The sequence below is a fragment of the Epinephelus lanceolatus genome, chromosome 13 (assembly GCF_041903045.1).
Source record: "Epinephelus lanceolatus isolate andai-2023 chromosome 13, ASM4190304v1, whole genome shotgun sequence".
Taxonomy (NCBI): domain Eukaryota; kingdom Metazoa; phylum Chordata; class Actinopteri; order Perciformes; family Serranidae; genus Epinephelus; species Epinephelus lanceolatus.
The window spans coordinates 31,745,071-31,758,360 of NC_135746.1; the positions used below are offsets into that span (position 1 = coordinate 31,745,071).

General features: G+C 40.4%; 2 protein-coding genes across 2 annotated transcripts in view; both read left to right on the forward strand.

Annotated features, from left to right (window-relative positions):
* Positions 1 to 2,904, forward strand: part of LOC117271173 (connector enhancer of kinase suppressor of ras 3) — a 53,375-nt gene extending 50,471 nt beyond the window's left edge. Inside the window, exons 20-22 of the mRNA XM_078174147.1 lie at positions 9 to 264; positions 1,428 to 1,600; positions 2,134 to 2,904. Of these exons, the coding sequence (XP_078030273.1) occupies positions 9 to 264; positions 1,428 to 1,600; positions 2,134 to 2,313 (609 nt within the window). The 3' untranslated portion in view covers positions 2,314 to 2,904. The remainder of the gene's footprint in view (positions 1 to 8; positions 265 to 1,427; positions 1,601 to 2,133) is intronic.
* A 3,698-nt stretch (positions 2,905 to 6,602) lies between these two features.
* The window catches only part of LOC117270883 (serine/threonine-protein kinase D3-like), a 62,070-nt gene continuing 55,382 nt past the window's right edge, over positions 6,603 to 13,290 (forward strand). Inside the window, exons 1-2 of the mRNA XM_033648850.2 lie at positions 6,603 to 6,901; positions 8,281 to 8,872. Of these exons, the coding sequence (XP_033504741.1) occupies positions 8,573 to 8,872 (300 nt within the window). The 5' untranslated portion in view covers positions 6,603 to 6,901; positions 8,281 to 8,572. The remainder of the gene's footprint in view (positions 6,902 to 8,280; positions 8,873 to 13,290) is intronic.

Here is a 13,290-nt window from a genome sequence, read left to right on the forward strand (position 1 = left end):
TCTCACAGGGGGACGTTCTTCAGCCTCTCTGTGAGTCTTCAGCCTCTGCCTCAGTTCCACCCACTACAACGGACGCTGAAAGCAGGAGAAGAAGCACCTCAGAGGGTGCAGCTTTGAGTAGAAACAGAAGACAAAGAAGAGGGCCCTCAGAAGGCGGTAAGCGCCTGTCCTGGCTGGATCTCCCTGGGCCTGATGGAGCTGGTGGAGGGGCGTCCCTCCCTGTGCTGCAAGTCACAAAAGAAACAGAAGAGAAGGTCGTCCACGGTAATTTTACTTTTGTAAAAGATTTGAGTCCTGCTTCGACCACTGATGTGTTTGAAAAGTATATAAAGCCTGCAGTGTCTCCAAAGGGAGCAGTGTGAAGTCTGACAAATGTCCTCGAGTGATGTCACTTGGGTCTGAAGACTACAGGTTTGAAAAGTGGAACAATCTGGAGGTGTAGAAGTAGAAAGAGGGGATCTTACTAGACCTCTGTAACTCACTGCATCTCTGCTGCAGGCTAGTGTTGTGTCGTTCGCGAATGAATCGTTCAAAAGAACGAATCTTTCAAAAGAACAAATCTGTTGAGTGAACGTACTGAACGGAATCACTTCCGGAACTGATTCATTCATGTCTCAGTTCAGTTGGGCTCAGCAGCGAGCGTGCAGGCCGGGATTGGAACTGCCGATTCGGTCCGTGTGAACGATGAATCACTCACAAGTCGCCAGGCAGCCAGGGTGCAGGGATGGACTGCCTACCGCGTGACGAATCACTCAGTGAACGAATCACTCAGTGAACAACGTAACCCCGATCCCTGAGTGATTCAAATCATTTCCTCTCAGCAATACACTTTCATAAGGACCGTTCTCTCCAAGCTAACGGCTAGTGTAGCCAGGAGTCAAGCCACATAAACACAATCACACACCTCCCCATTGCTTTAACAGACTCAGTTTCCAGATAAACAAACTTAAAACGTTAGGCTGGCCAGTAATGAGACACACCAGTGCAGGGCAGACGCAGCAGCAGCTCAGCCGTGTATCAGTTCAGTGAGTCGGACGACGCAGTACACAGTCAGGGCTCCTCCCGCCAAGCACTGAACGATTCGGTGAACGAATCTTTTGAACGAATCTTTTTAATGAACTGATTCTAGTGATTCAGTAGCATCTAAAGAACTGCTTTGCCCATCACTACTGCAGGCTGGAGCCTCCAGGACACAGCTACTAGCATAGCATAGCACACCCAAACACTCAGGGGTTGAGTTGCATTGTGGGTAATGTAAGTACTAGGTTTTGACAAGACAAAAGAATGTATGGGATACAAAAGAGACGATATCTCTGGTTCTGCTGTTTTTTATTTGTCCATCAATGAGTCCAACAATGCTATAAACAGTGGTAAATTGTAAATCAGCAGAGCACCTTTTAAAGTTACTGAGCTCTTTCTTTTTGCAGAGAAGCCACCCGATGAGATGGAGAGTCTCTACAACCACCTGAAGGCAGCCAGCTTGTCTCCAACTGGACAGTCCAGTCAGAGGGACTTCAGAGCGTCCTTCATCAGACGATGTCAGAACGAAAAGCTCAACGAAAAGCTTCACCTGCTCCGGATCCTCCGCAGCACGCTGAAGGTGAGTCAGGAGTAGTGGTGAAAGAAGTACTCAGAGTTTTACCTGAGTAAAACTAAATCATACCCCAGGGTTGAAATATTGCATTACAAGCAAAGTCCTGAGCTTAAAATGTTAGTAAAACACAGAAGTATTATCAGCAAAATGTACTTAAGTATCAAAAGTCAGAGTACTCATTATGCATTTTTAAGGTGTTATATTATTTTTGGATATTATTATTCCTTTTATGGAGTATCTGGTGTTGTATTTCATCAATGTGGAGCCAGTTTTAGTTGTTAACTTTGTAAACTACTGAGTAGATTAGTAGACAGATGTAAAAGCATATATTTTTTATAATGGAAAAAGCTGCCAAATAAATGTAGTGGAGTACAACGCACAATATTTCCCTCTGAGATGTAGTAGAGTAGAAATATAAAGTAACAGAAAATTAAAATACTCAAGTAAAGCACATGTATGTTGAGACTGTACTTAAGTAAATGTGTGATCAGAGGATCATTAAGGTCATTGTATGTCTGTACAAACTCTCCGTCCTTTAGGCCAAAGAGTCGGAGCTGCTGGCGGTGGAGCAGATCCTGACCGACCCCACACTCACGGCACCCACATACAGGAAGTGGAGGACCTCTAACCCCGTCCTGCTGCAGGAGATCACTCACCGCTACCAGGCAGCAGGCGGCACTGCAGAGCTGAGGCCTCAGGCCGCTGTCACGCCAAGTTAAACACTGCTTTACGTGAGTGTTTTCAGGTTTTCCTTCAAGTCACACGTGTGACATGGAGCAGGTGACTGCAGGTGACTGTGGTGGAGCTCACTGGGTGCCGAACATGTCGCAAGTGACTGTTAATGTTTTCACTGTAATGTGATTTCCATCGAGACGGCTGTAGCAGAAAGCACATTTATGAGTACATTTACCCAAGTACTGCGCTTAAGTACAATGCTACATACTTGTACTTGATTTTTTCCAAGTTATGCTACTTTATACTTCTACTCCACTACAGTTTGGAGGCAAATATTGTACCTTTACTTTGCTATATTTATTTGATATATGACTCTGCAAAATAAGTACTTTTACTTTTGTACTCTAAGTATATTTTGATGCTAATACTTTTGTCTTTTTAAGTATGAGTTTGAATGCAGGACTTTTAATTATAAGAGTATTTCTACACTGTAATATTGATACTTCTACTTAAATAAATGACGTGAGTGCTTATTTCCATACCATCTGTCTGGGAAAACAGTTGTGTAAATGCAGTATTTTATAAGTTCACAGTGACACCTATTGTATTAACATTTATTAAAAGTTTGTTCTGTTTGCTTTCTTAACATCTTTTCACCAAATGATCAGGATCTCCAGCAAATTAAAAGATATCCTGACATGATGAAGTACTGAAGCTGTTTAAGTCGACATGAATCCATCACAGCTGATCTGTAGAGAAACATCGCCCTCCTTTGACTCTAATCAGTAAAACCATGTCCCATAAACAGATGGTTTGGTAGCTAACATTTATAAACAAATGTTTAACTGCTTTCTTTCTAATAGTATAATGAAAATGTGGAAGAACGTGCAATAAAAACTACATTAGCATAAAAACCCTTGAATTATTAAGAATCATTTATAATCTTGACTTTTGCAAGAAAATAAGAGCAATTGGTTCATTGTGTCTGACTTTATTAGCAGTTTAACGTCTCTCCTTCCCTCGTGTGACCTCTGACCTTCAGTCTTCATTGCGTCCTGCATACGTGAGACATTTTGTTCTCGCCCTGACCCTGAAAACATTAACAGCCAAATCTCTCAGCCTCAGGATTCCTGTTGCAGCAGGGTTGAACCACAGTAACCCACCCTCAGTATTTACCCTGAGCCGGCTGCAGCGCTGCTCTGGACAATAGATGCAGATAAAGGTGCCTGAGACTGGAACAATATATATTATTATTATTGTTATTATACACACAGCAGCTCAGGAAAAGGTCTGTTGGAGTTACTGCAGCTGAAAAGTCTGAAAGCACTTTGGATAAAAAAACTCAAAGCCTAGTGTAGAAAGTTTACCTTAAAAGGATTCAGTTACCCAAGTTAAACAATTGCACTCTCAATAAAATGTTCATTTCTATCATTATATTAGAGGAATTAAAACAGTGTATTTATTGTTACCCAAGTTGAATGTTTGTGTGTATTTTAATGTTACTTTTTGCAGTATAATGAAATACTATACTTTTAATATAGGCCTATTAAAAAATAATGTTTATTTACATTTTGCCATACCCAAAATTCAGTGTTGAAGAGCTACTAAGTGCTTTACTTAAGTAGAGCTTGAAGATACTTGTACTTTACATGAGTATATATGCTACATTACTACATTTCCGAGACAAATGTACTTTTTACTACATCTACTTAATGACTTTATTCTTCTTTGTTATTCTTTAATACAAAATAATCAACTACAAATTTTGATATATTGTTATAGATTAAATTACCAAGCAGTAAAATAATTAAAATTAGCCCCACTTTTACAAGGTGCACCAATAATTATAATCCAGTTATGTAATATATCCTTGATTTTGCTAAAATCAGCCATTCTTCACACCTACTTTTAAAACCCTACTTTAAGTATTATAATGCTAATATTTTACTTAAGTAAAATGTAAATGCATGACTTTTACTTGTATCACAATATGTCTACATAGGTTTGTAAAAGTTCAGACATGTCATGAGTTGCAGTTTGGGTAATGGAGTATTTCCACCAGAAGAGGGCGCCACAGAATCATTAGCTGAAATTCAACGGCAGGGACCAGACAAAGATTGTGTGTAGTGGAAAGATGACTCACTCTTCATGTGAATGTCTCGTGCTGTTTAATAGTACAACACTGCCCAAACAATGGTATCGTCATTTCTGCTATTTCTGCTATTCTAGTGTTAATTAAAGGACAACTTCGGTATTTTTCAACCTGGGCTCTATTTCCCCATGCGTCTGTGTGCGTATGATTCATGGGTACCACTCGTTCTAAAATTGGTTCAGTATTGAGCCGCCAAACGAGCTAAAACGGTAATGGGGGCAAATGCGTCCCGTATAAAAGTGCTGTTTTTTTGCCACTGACCGGTTCAGATCGCCAGTGCTATCTCTGTAGATAGCATATTGTAGCGGCCCTGGGGCAGTGGTGACTGTGAATGAGTGGAGTCAGCTGTCAGTCAGCGTTGGAGCAGAGAGGGGGAGGGCGTCCCCGCTCGGTATTGTAAATGAGTATGTGTGTATGAAGTGTGTGTTTTTTCGCCACTGACCGGTTCAGATCGCCAGTGCTATCTCTGTAAATAGCATGCTAACTTAGCCTTTCCCTTACCTCTGGGCTGTGTGATGTCACGAGCTTTGCTCCACTGTGTCTGTAGCTCTCTCTACTCGTGGGACAGCCGTTTTCTTGAAGAAGGTGTTTCGGGATTGGATGTCTTCTCTTCTTCGGCTGGCAGTAGTCATCTTGGGAGAAGTGAGCACTGGAGACCCGATGGTCTGCAAGGCACAGTGTCTGGACAGGAGTGTTAGCATCCATTTGTAGCACAACTAGCCACAGCTTCAGCATCTCGCCGTCCGACAAAGGCAGCCTATGAAAGCTGTACGGGCTGTTGCGCAACATCCTCTTCTTGCATTCGGGAAAAAGGCCTGTTTATTTGAGCACTCCAAAAACTCCGGTAACACTCCAGAGGGTAGCACGTAAAAGACTCTGTCCTCTGACTCTTCTAGTGTAACACACACTTCACACACACATACTCATTTACATTACCTCCAACACTGACTGACAGCTGACTCCACTCATTCACAGTCACCACTGCCCCAGGGCCACTACAATATGCTATCTACAGAGATAACACTGGCGATCTGAACCGGTCAGTGGCGAAAAAAGCACTTTTATATGGGACGCATTTGCCCCCATTACCGTTTTAGCTCGTTTGGTGGCTCAATACTGAACCAATTTTAGAACAAGTGGTACCCATGAATCATACGCACACATACACATGGGGAAATAGAGCCCAGGTTGAAAAATACCGAAGTTGTCCTTTAACTTTTTTAAGCATTTGTCATCTTAATTAGCCTTCATCTGTGTTAGCTGACATTACGCTAACCCACAAACCCACATTCCAGTCAAAGTGCTAGCATCCATTTTAAAAACAAACCAAAAAAAACAACCAAACAAGGAAAGAATAAAATCGAATAAAACAAAATAAAACATATTTTAAAATATTTAACAGTCTTCAAAGGTATTTCAGGAATCCCAGAAGACTAGAGCGCCCCAAGGGTGATGTTTTTTCCATAGGCCAACACCAAAATTAGCATCGTACTGGTTCCCTCATTTAAAAGCCTATGGGATTTGGATTTTGGAGTCTTGCTGAAAATAAGCTCTGTGGCAAACAAATGTTTAAGATAATTTCATGTTTTGTTCTTTTATTGCTACTATCTCTGTTTAGATTAGAGAGAAGTTAACTTATAACTTGTGATAGGCTAAAGGTTACAAATCCTTTTTATTTTGAAGCTGACTATGTTTTAATCTAAATGTATATCAGAGTTTGAGGTTTCTGCAAATAACTTCAAAGACGCTGTGAAGACTATCTAGCTCTGACTTGGGGCTAGTGTTAGCTGACTATTAGCTAAATGTTAGCTTGCATTAGCTGTGGCCCAGGAAACTATAAAAGCATAATATAACATAATATAATATAGTTACCTTGGTTGTGACTTGAACATAACCTACTGATAGCTAGCTAGCTAGCTAGCTAGCTAAACTGACATTCAAGCAAAAAAGTTGAGTTGAAACTTGTTCATAATATTTAATTTCTTTATTGTTTCGTAAAACAGGAGCCAATAATAATTCCTGGTCGATTTCATACACATATTTTACAATTTCACAGCCAGTTTTCATTTTAGCTAGCTTGTTCCGTTTGGTTTCAGAGACTTGGGTTTTCCGGTTTCTGGAAACTCGGTCAGAGTGAGAGCTCTGCCTGCCGCTGCTCCTCCCCGGTGTGAGGGTAGTTTGTTGTGAGCTCGTCGCTGTGATAATCAGATCCGCATGAAGCTGGAGCTGTTCGGTCTGGATCCTCTCTGTGTGTCCGGAGGAAAGTTTGGAAAGAAACGAGACAAGAAGAAAAACTCTGACGGTTAAACCTTCCTACTTTACTTCTCCCTCCCTGACCCGGTGGACCGACTACAGCGGACAAGAACCGGGACTGTGTCGGTTAAACTGAGCCGTGTAGCGGTGCGAGCTGGAGTTTAACACACATTTTCCTTCTCCGTTTGTTCGCCGATGGAAGCGGAAAAACCGCCCTGTTCTCTGAGGTAAAACTTAATTCAGCTCTACTCTGTTGTTTTAGCATCTCACCACAATGAAAGAAAATACAAATGTGAAAATTATTATTGTTATTATTGTTGTTGTTAATATAATTTGGTTGCATTTGTTGCTCCTATTGAAAACAAAAGTGTCATGGAGACACATGAATAACCTTACAACAATGAAGTGTTAAGTGTGAAGTAAAGGTCACGGGGTTTAAAAGTTGCATTTATGTTCATTGTATTCAATCAAATACATATTAATGTCTGTTACTGAATTAATATCTCAAAATTTCCTTCACACTTGTTGCACTATATATCATTTTCACTGTACAAAAATGTAATTAAATTAAAATATCCAGTTCCAGGTGAGCTCACACTAGCTTTATTTCTCTATATTTTGGTAATTTTGGTTGACCTGGGGTTTTTAGTTTGTTTTGCAGCAGTTTCACAAACTAACTATAATGTTGTGGAATAAAGTCTGCACGCTGTACATAAGCGTAAAGCCTTCACATCTGAGTCATTATATTAACAAATACAGTTTAATTATTATCTCTGTACAATGCACATATTGTATACACTTCTTACTTAAAGCATTTGCACACTTCCTCTTATTTGTTTCAAACACTTTATGTCTCTTTAAACTTTTAAAAACAGCCTTTATTTTACATAGTTTAGTGTAATTTTTTATTTTCAATTTTCTATTTGTGGCTTAACTTTATTTTTAGTAGCAGTGGCTTTTTCTTCGTCTTACGTTGCTCATTATTTTGCACCTTAACAGTAAGGAAAAGTCTTTGTAACCCTACTTAGCAAAAAACATGATGCAAATTTTTTGGCATAATACCTATTATGATATGTGACACTATTTCAGTATGATGCTATGATGGGATATAGTCCTTGCAGTAACCTAGAAGCGAAAGCCTATGTTAAATTTAACCTAAAAAAGCTAGAGCACAATTGATGCTGGATTTTGTACATTGCCATTGATGATTTTTAAGGTTCAGTTGCATTGAACTTTTGCAGTCGGGCATTCATTCAACAAAGATCTAAAGGTGTTTTAAACTGAGGTGAGGCTGGGTGGCATTTTGATAATAATCTTGACAATATTCATGATATTTCCATGAGTTTTTAATGATCTTACTACACTTCATGGCATTTTTTAACCCCTAACAATGTGTCCAGAGGGATCTTTTGTGTTGGTGAATTAATTGTGAGTGTGTGTATTGTTTTTATCTTATTATTTTAAAAGTTAATACAGGAATGCCAAACTACTTTGTGTTAAAGGAAAGAGACAGTAATAACACTCTTAATAATTACAGCCTTTTTAGATAGGGAGAGTTAAAACAATGGGAATTATTCATTAATGTGTCGTCTTTTATTTTCAACAGATGCTGCCAGTGAAACTACTGCACTATCAACAGTATCACCCAGCCGGAGGCCTGAGGATTTAAAGTTAAACTTCCCAGGATCCTGAACTTTCACTCCACAGATTTTTCAGTTTGTTTCTAACTCAGAGATGCCCATCAGTGAGAGGAAACCTTTCTTGTTGGATTTTAGTGGTGAGAAATGTGAGAGAGGGCAGAAAACGCTAGGCTGACGAACAAACAAAAGCGTTTTTTGGATGTCGTTCACCTTCACCGCCTTTCTCCTGCCTGGACGACATCACAGATAGCAGAGCCAATGTCGGCTGACAACAGCCCGCCCCCGCCGCTGGCTTCGCCGCGGTCTTTCCCTGTCCTCCCTCAGCACGCTGCCCCGCCCACCCCGTCGCCGTCCCCGAGCCCACCGGCCACCCTTTGCAGCCGGCTGTCCAATGGCAGCCAGACTGCCCCCAGCCCCACGAACTCGCGAGGATCCTCCATCCATGGAGTCTCCTTCTTGCTTCAGATCGGACTCACCAGGGAGACAGTCACCCTCGACCCTGGAGACCACTCGCTGTCTGCTGTCCGGGAGCTCGTCTGCTCCATCGTGGATCAGAAGGTACATTTAACACATTTTATTTACTGGTCCTCTGATCTCTGATGTCACGAGGAAATAGTTTGGGTGTCCTATGCTTTAGCGATGAGATTTCCTTTTCGTGCTACAAAAAAATACCCTAAAAGTTAGAATTTTTTTTGCCCAAAATGAGAAGAAGTTGTAGGTGTGTTGGTAAACAACTGCAGCTAGCGAGCTAACTGCTAACAGGCTAGCCAGCTGGGAGTATGTCATTGCCGGCCAGTCACAGTCAGCTCTCTAAGCTGCTGTCTGTTTTCTCTTTAATGAGACATTTACTTCCTCTTAGGCATTTTATTTTCAGGATTATACATCATTTATTTGATAAAGCTACTGAAGGAGGAAAAATACTTTTTGCATCGGACCCTAATGTGACAGGAAGTTCACACAGTTTACTATAAGGATGTACTGATGCGTTCAGGTCTTTTCTCGTAACTGTTTGCAAACCATTTCTCTTTTGTTGAGCACTTTATACTCTAAATAAAACATGATGGTGCCACCATACAATGTATAAAAATAATGGCTGTAGCCACCATGACATCACCCATAGGTTTGCAGACTCCTATTTTGAAGCCTCAATTTTGGCATTTTGGCCATTGCCTTCTTGGATTTTTCAGAGCCAGAAGTGACCATATTTGGGTGAGAGGGTGGAGCTGTAGAGAGGTGAGGGTGGTTGAGTGCATGGCTGTATTAAGAGATGTGGATACAACATTGAAGGCAAGACCCCATTCATTCCGATAAAAGTTGCACAATTGCGAAACGACACAAAAAAGCTCTGTTTCTATGGTATTAAATTAGCTGGATGATTGGTGCTGCTTTTGCATCATTGGGCCCATAGAGTTAACACACTTTAACTTAACGGGGATGAAATGATTTGATCTTGGGGCTCTTCTAGTAGTCCCCAATGTTATCGGACCGAATAGATCAAATCCTGACAGTGGAACAAGTTAACTCGCAGGGGTTGTATCCACTGATTTACAGAAGTCTGTTTCCCAGTGAAAGTCTATGGAGAAAAGTCTTTTTGGCCCCATGGCATCACATGAAGGACCTAGAAGTAGTAATTCCAAGTTTGGCCACTACGAAAAGTAGCTGCCTTGAATTAACTGAGGTGACACCTAGCAGATAGCCTGTCACTCAGAGTGGCCATGCCCTTAATTCTGCGTAACTTTAAGCCTTGATAACATTTTAAAGGGTGAGTTATATAAAAACGTACCACCTGTACAAGTGTCATGAATGTTGAAATAAGCTATAGAGCCCAAACTGTTTTTGTACCAGGCTGTAAACATGTTTAATTCAGCTGTACGGTTGGGCATTTTAACATGGGGCTCTCTGAGGATTGACTGGCTTTTGGAGCCAGCCTCAAGTGGCCATTCATGGAACTGCAGTTTTGGGACTTCCACATTGGCTTTGTTTTTCAGCCCGGAGGTTACCGCTTGGGTGCAATACAGCTAGAGCTAGAATATCTTTCTTCATTTTGTCAGACTTGTCAAGACAGCTTATTATTGCTGAACATCACAAATTTGTGTCAAAATTTCCCCAAATAAAACTTGTGATGTGAAAAATTTGTACAGCTTTACTTTCACTGATTGATACCTTCAGAATGAATTAGTTTTGCCACTTTAAATGGAACCTTGTCTGGGTCTTAGCTACCACAACACATCACAAATTTGTTTTTTATTTGTAATTGAAATGTGTGTCCATAGAGGGGTTTACCATTTTGTAGTTGTGACGAGTTACTGCAAAGCCAGTATGACTTAACATCTCGAAACTACAAGAAAAGATGTTAGAGTTACGAGATCTCAAAGTCAGAATTATGTGTAAATGCCTACTTTTTTCAGGTGTGTGATCTGTTTGTTTAAGATTCACACTGACCAGTTAACTGTGTGTTGGATGCAGAGTTTTGTTAAACCTGGTCTAACCTTTCCTTAAACATGTAGTTCAGGCAGCTGCTCTCAGCTCCATTTTATTTCTCGCCATCTACTGGTTTTCACTTCTCACACTGAACACACCACCTGCGTTCACTGCTCTAAATGCATTTCTCAGCTCTCCACCAACACACACTCACACAACACACAACACACACTTTGCAGCAAACCAAAGAGGTTCATCTGCTTTGCAGTGCATTGCAACAGAAAGATTGTGCCCCTCATTTGAACTACTTCTGGTTAACCCCTTTGGCTGTTACATTGATTCATTGACTGATTATTGGGACACTTTTCGTGTCACACGCTGTACTTTCACTTGTTGTCTCTTTTCCCTGGCAGAGGAATAGTCATTTTAAAGGGAATGTCACTTTCTGGTTGATTTTGCTGTGCCAATGCTCTTCACTTCCTGTTTCATAGCTGTGGGTTGTGTGTTGTAGTAGCAGCAGGGTGGTCAGTCTGTTTTACTGTGTATGATGAAAGTAAACTGCCTCATTGATAAACTTGGCAGGTTTAATCATCAAATCTATTTCACGGAACAGAGATGTCCAAAATTCAAATGAAGATTCATTTTAGAAGAAGTGAAATTATCTGAGAGCTGGACTTCAGGTGGTGAAACCTAACTGAGAATTTGGGGTTTTTCTGTTCACTTCAATTCATCTGTGTACTACAGTCCAGCGTCTTGTTGTCGATAAAGGAACTGTGACACTCAGGTGTGGTGGCTGCTTCTGGGCAAGTAGTCATGATTGTAGTATTAGTGTGTGGTGAGTGAAAGTCATGTGATGGAATATCAGCCTTTTGATTGGCTGTTGCACATGTGAAGGTTCATCTCAAATAGGGCTGCAGCTAACACATGCCTCCGCGCCAGAGATAGCCATGGTTGGAGGTGTTATGTTTTCAGGTTGTCCGTCTGTCCCATTCTCTTTAATGTAATATCCCAAGAATTTGGCAAAAACATTTACTGGACTTAACGATGAACTGATTAGAATTTGGTGGTCAGAGGTCAAGGGTCACTGTGACCTTGCATCCACCTTGTAAACATGATATCTCAAAGACACAGTGATGGAATTTCTTCAAATTGGGAACAACTGTCCAGTTTGACTCAAAGAAGAACTGATTAGAATTTGGTGGTCAAAGGTCACTGTGACCTCATCCATTTCATTCTTGTAAACGTGATATCTCAAGAATGCCTTGAGGGAATTTCTTCAAATGTGGCACAAATGTTCACATGGACCCAACAATGTTATTGCTTAGAATTAAGTTTTTTGCCAAACTGCACTAATTTACACACTAATTATAACAAATCTGCATACACATGTCTAATAGGATATAATGATGAAGTGATGACATTATACATCCAAAAGGTCAAAGGTCAGCTTCAATGTGACATCATAATATTATGCATAAAATACTTTTCTGGCCATTACTCAACGTCATATCTCAGGAACAGAAGGGGAGACATTTGGTCAGATACTGAACTGGTGACCCTGATCTCAGGTGCCCACCTTAAAACTGCTGATTGTATAGATCTTCTGTGCTGCTGCGGGGAAGGTGTGTGCGGGGCATCCATGTTTTCACAGGCGTGGATGTAAAATGTAACTGTAACTTGAATGGAGTGCAGAGGCATACAATTACAAGGCAGTAATTCTAGTTTTCATAACTGATTAATCTAAGGAGTATTTTCTTCATTTACAATGAATCGTTTGATCTGTAAAATGTCAATAAATTGTGAAAAAAGTCAGAGATCATTTTTAAATGTCCAAAACTCAAAGATATTCAGTTTATAAAGATATAAAAAAAACAGAGGAGGAAGCCCGTCCTCATATTTAAGGAGCTGCAACCAGAGAATGTTTGGAGATTTTGTTTAAAAATTAACTTCCCAATCTTGCCAAAAAGGTTGAGAACCACTGGTTTAACCTTTAACAATGCAGTGTTTCTCCTAACCTTAACATGGTGGGGGTAGCCCAGCTCGCTTTGCCTATCAATAAGGAATTATTGAGTTCATTTTTTTACATTAAGTAAATAATGGATATAGATATTAGGAAATGAATTTAACGTTTGAAAAAAAAGTCCTTTAATCATGTTGTAAAGTTCAATTACTGTGTCTCTGAATGTTGTTGTAGCATGGCAAGTTGCAGCAAGACGCACTTTCAAGAACTGTACAATGTCTGACAGAAAGCCAAAGACTCCTCCTAGTCCTTATCAAGACAGTTGATTTTGGGGAAATGCTGCAATATGTTGTATTTTATAAACTTAGCATGTGTTCTTTATTCAAAGTCTTTATAGGAGTAATTATCAACCAAAGCTGTACTGGAGTCGTTTTTCTCTAAAGTGTAGTGGAAACAGAGAAATAACGTAGCACACGTTTGGACATGATGTCATGCTCAATATGTGTGTACACCTACTTGTTTTCTGAACCGATCTAAGGCTCGGAGCAGAAACCCAAGCAGGAACTTCCAGCAGGAGGTCACGGTGGAACTGGAT